This window comes from Stegastes partitus, unplaced genomic scaffold (assembly GCF_000690725.1).
Source record: "Stegastes partitus isolate 25-593 unplaced genomic scaffold, Stegastes_partitus-1.0.2 Scaffold1143, whole genome shotgun sequence".
NCBI lineage: Eukaryota > Metazoa > Chordata > Actinopteri > Pomacentridae > Stegastes > Stegastes partitus.
In genome coordinates, this window is record NW_007578874.1 from 121,750 (window position 1) to 125,707 (window position 3,958).

Below are 3,958 nucleotides of genomic sequence, written 5' to 3' on the forward strand. Positions count from 1 at the left end.
GGACAATTTAGAATCACCAATTAACCTCAGCATGTTTTTGGACTGTGTGGGAGGAAAAACCCGGAAAGAACTTGCAACATGCAAACTCCATGCAGAAAGATCCCGGTGCCCCCACCGGGATGCGAACCGGCGACCTTCTTGCTGCGAGACAACAGTGCTACCAACTGTGCCACCTTGCGAGGCTAATTTTAAACACCGCAATACTTCCTGAATCTTTAATGTTTGCAGTTAAAAAACCACCCCACGGCAACGTAATGTTAACCTACAAACTCCACTCTGCTAAGTTGTCTAGAACATCTTAAAACATTTGTAGGAACCAGCGTCGAGTTCATGGAGCAACAACCGACTTTGCAGAGAATTGAGAGAAAATGTCCGAACACCATCTGCTCTCTGCAAAATTCAGTGAAACTTTTACCCAGTATATTGCTTTTCATAACCAGCCTTTGCCAGTTGTGGATAATACTAGATACACAAGTTCATAAGTTATATTTTCAGGTGTTAATTTATACAGTTAATTTACTAAATCAGAATCACAGTTCCTCCCTTTCAGAGTTTTAGAAATTTAAGTAGTAGAAAAAAAGATAAACATGAGTAGAAAAATATAGTATTAAATAATAATAATAGGAGTTCTAATTGTGTTTGCATGTTCTTGTTGTTTACACAGTAATTCATTGTATATTACTTTGAACTTTTCATATTTACAAGCTGAAGTAGTTATTTGCCGCTTTAGGACGAGTACAGCTTCAGTTATGTCAGTCTGAGACGTTATGATTCTGATCGGCTCCGGTCGTCACATGAGAGTACAGTGAAATTAAGCAGCAATCTGTCCGTGCATTTACATATTCAGACATTTTAGAAGTACCATAAGATAACATCTAGTAGAAAACAAATGTTATGTGCAAGTGCATCTATCTAAAACAGTGGGACAACTTATTCTTTTTAAGCTAGCTTATTTGGTATAATAGGAATTATAAAAACAGTAGCTGATATTGCATTTGAAGACATTGCACATTTCTGAACAATAAAATGTATGACTTTAGTGCAAAAATTACGGACAAGGTGCAGTTGCATGTAAACATATTTAAACGTGTAGTTTCATTAAATAAATACGAGGTGCACAGTGCAAAGTGTTATCAGTCCCAACCACCACATACTCAACCCTCACGTTACAATAATGTGAACAAAAAACGGGATAAAGATAAAACTTTATTGATACCAAAGGAAATTCTGACGCCAGATATCGCTCAAAACAAATGACATAAAATAAGAAATGCAGTGTCTNATAAAAGTCACAAACCTTTTGGTCTTTAAGGACCTCTGTCATTTTTTAAAACTGATGCCTGATTGTTCATGGAGGCTGCATTTATTTTCTGATACGCTTGTAAGTGATAAACTCAGATCAAATATATTCGTTGGGTATTAATTTAGTTCTGTGTGTGTTTGCAGGGAGAGCCGCTGATAAACCTGCGGAGTAAAGAGCAGGAGGCAGAGCTGGTGCGTCAGACCCTGGCAGTGCTCACCGCCATGAGGATCAGGTTTCCGGGCAAAACCGAAGAAGAGGCCGAGGCGGTGCTGGATGAGGTGGGTGCAGGGCTGTACAGTTTGTGCGTTATTTTATAGAGTCAGCAAAAGGTTTATTTCAGTGTGCAGGCAGGCAAACGGACAGAAAAACAAAGACAAATAAAGTGAAGGCAGAGTGTTGAGCAGATACCCAGACGCTGTATTCCCAGAGCCACTCCGCAGCCAGGTGCGGTCACTCTGCAGCCTAACTAAAAGTGACCTCCTCGCCTCCCTTCACAATAGCCTCGACCGCTCTGGCTGGGTTCCCATTGTATTTCACACGACCCCAGCGACAACCTGTCGGTCAGTTTGCAGCCCGACTCTATTCCCCGCTGCTCCTCTGTATTTATCAGTGCCTCCTCTATTTGTGGTCAGATCTCAGTGTCCTGGCATTCGCTGTGTGTGCATGTTTTCACGTCTGTCGCTGAAAACTAGTATTGAATTTCATTTATAGAAGAACTTCCTCGCTCAGCTAATGGATGCAGGTTATGTTAATTCACATAACAGTGTTTAATAAAGGCCACTTTCTTTTATAAGCCAGTATATCAATTATAGCAGCTATCACTGTGGTCGACCTGCGTTCTCCAAATGTTTTCATCCGTTTTATGTAAATGTGGAAAAACTACAATAGAAAAAGCCATTGTGGATGTGTTGTCAAGGTAAAAAGAAAAGAAGAAAAGGCTCTCTCAGAAAATGCAACAGAGAGTCTCACCTTGAATTCACAGCAGAAGAGAGGCATCAGCTTCATAAAAGTACCGTGAAAGCGTTCAGCCGTCCAGTCTACACTGATTCTGACCTCCATTACAAGCGCCGCTGTCCTCGGAAGCAGCTGTCTGTTCGGTGCAGCGCAGTTCCCACAGTGCAGGAAGGACAGCAGCCAGCCAGACTGTCTCCGCTCGGATAAATAACGACAAAAAAAAAAAAACCTACTGAAATGTTCAGCGCGATCCAAGTGAAGTGCGCCCAAAGAACTATGCCAGAGTTGCTTGTGCTGTTTCACAAAGTCACAGTTGGGTCAGAGTGCAAGGTCTCTCTCGCTTGGCTTTTCAACTTCGGAGCGCTGAAGGCGTCGATGCTGCCGCGCCATGCGGACAGCAGCAGTCGGATGGACAGTATAGGCATCACTCTGCAGTGAACGTGTGGTGGGTTCAGGCTAAAGAGTTCAGAGTGCCTGACCTCACAGGAGCCTCTCCATATGTTCCTCATGGTCTGTCGAAAGTGGAAACCGCTTCTGCTGCTCTCCCACAGTTTGTATCGTCGGCATATTCGCACATCTACATCGTTCGCTGCCACAAAACTCTTGCAGAATATTGAGTATTTATATTAGAAGGAAAACTCTTTTCGGCATTATTGATACGAGCTGTAATAAAATTCAGATGTGAGGAGGCTGGAGTTGTTTTTAGGAGCTTTTATCCGAGTTTTGTTGTTGTAGCTCCTTCAAAGTTTGTATTAATGTAATTAAATCAAAGCTCCTTCATGTGAAGTGTCTTTCACTTACAAGACGGTAATTATCTCCATTATTAGTTTTTGCTTACATAAATACAAAAAAAAAAGAAACATTCTCAATAATGATCTAATGAATGTAAATTCCTTTAAATCAAGACGTGATTGCCGTGATTAGTTTTAAAGGTACAGCGAGCCCCCCCGGCGCGTTCCTGTGTCCTCGCAAGAACACCGAAAACCCAAATCCATGTGTGTGCATAACATCTGGGTGTGTCAGGGCTGCGAGAGACAATTACCACCACACCTGTACCGTTAACGAAGCCTAATGAGAGCGCCATGGAAACGGCGAGCGGCGGCTGCACCTGTACCGTCGGCTCAGAGCCTCGGGAGACAAGGAGTGTTCACTTGGCATGAAAACAATCTTTGGCATTTTCTTGCTTTCCGTGATTTAAAGTTGAGGTCTAATTGGACTAATGATGTGTTTGTATCCGAGTAATTGCCTCTTTTATCTTTCACTCAAAACCTTCTTTTTTGGTTGCAGTCGGAGCCATTGAGAGATGAAATGTATCAAATGCATTTTGTTGTGCTTTAATTGAGGGTAATTTGTGCGCATATTAAAAACAATGTGACAAATGAGCGTGCAGACAAAATAACAAGACACTTAGTGATGTGCTGCTGTAAACAATTTCCCACCTTGTTCATGAGGTTCTTACGGAAAGAGAGAACTGAACAAAAAAAGCAGCAACTTTCTGAAATGTTTGCTGTTGTCCTGGACTGATACCACTAATCTGGTATCAGTCTAAATAGTTCAGTTTGAAGTTTATTTTTGCAGGAACAATTAAAAGTAATAGCACCAGAGTTAGCTAGCAGCTAATTAGCACCTGCTGTCAAAAGTCCTTCAATGTGAGATAATAAATAAAATCAGTAAAAACAATGAATTAGAGATAATCATTGG

The 3,958-nt window shown here is 41.5% G+C and overlaps 1 protein-coding gene across 1 annotated transcript in view; it reads left to right on the forward strand.

The window, feature by feature from the left end:
* The window catches only part of ttll7 (tubulin tyrosine ligase-like family, member 7), an 84,317-nt gene that overhangs the window by 63,714 nt on the left and 16,645 nt on the right, over positions 1–3,958 (forward strand). Inside the window, exon 16 of the mRNA XM_008296641.1 lies at positions 1,447–1,581. Coding sequence (XP_008294863.1) covers positions 1,447–1,581 — 135 coding nt within the window. The remainder of the gene's footprint in view (positions 1–1,446; positions 1,582–3,958) is intronic.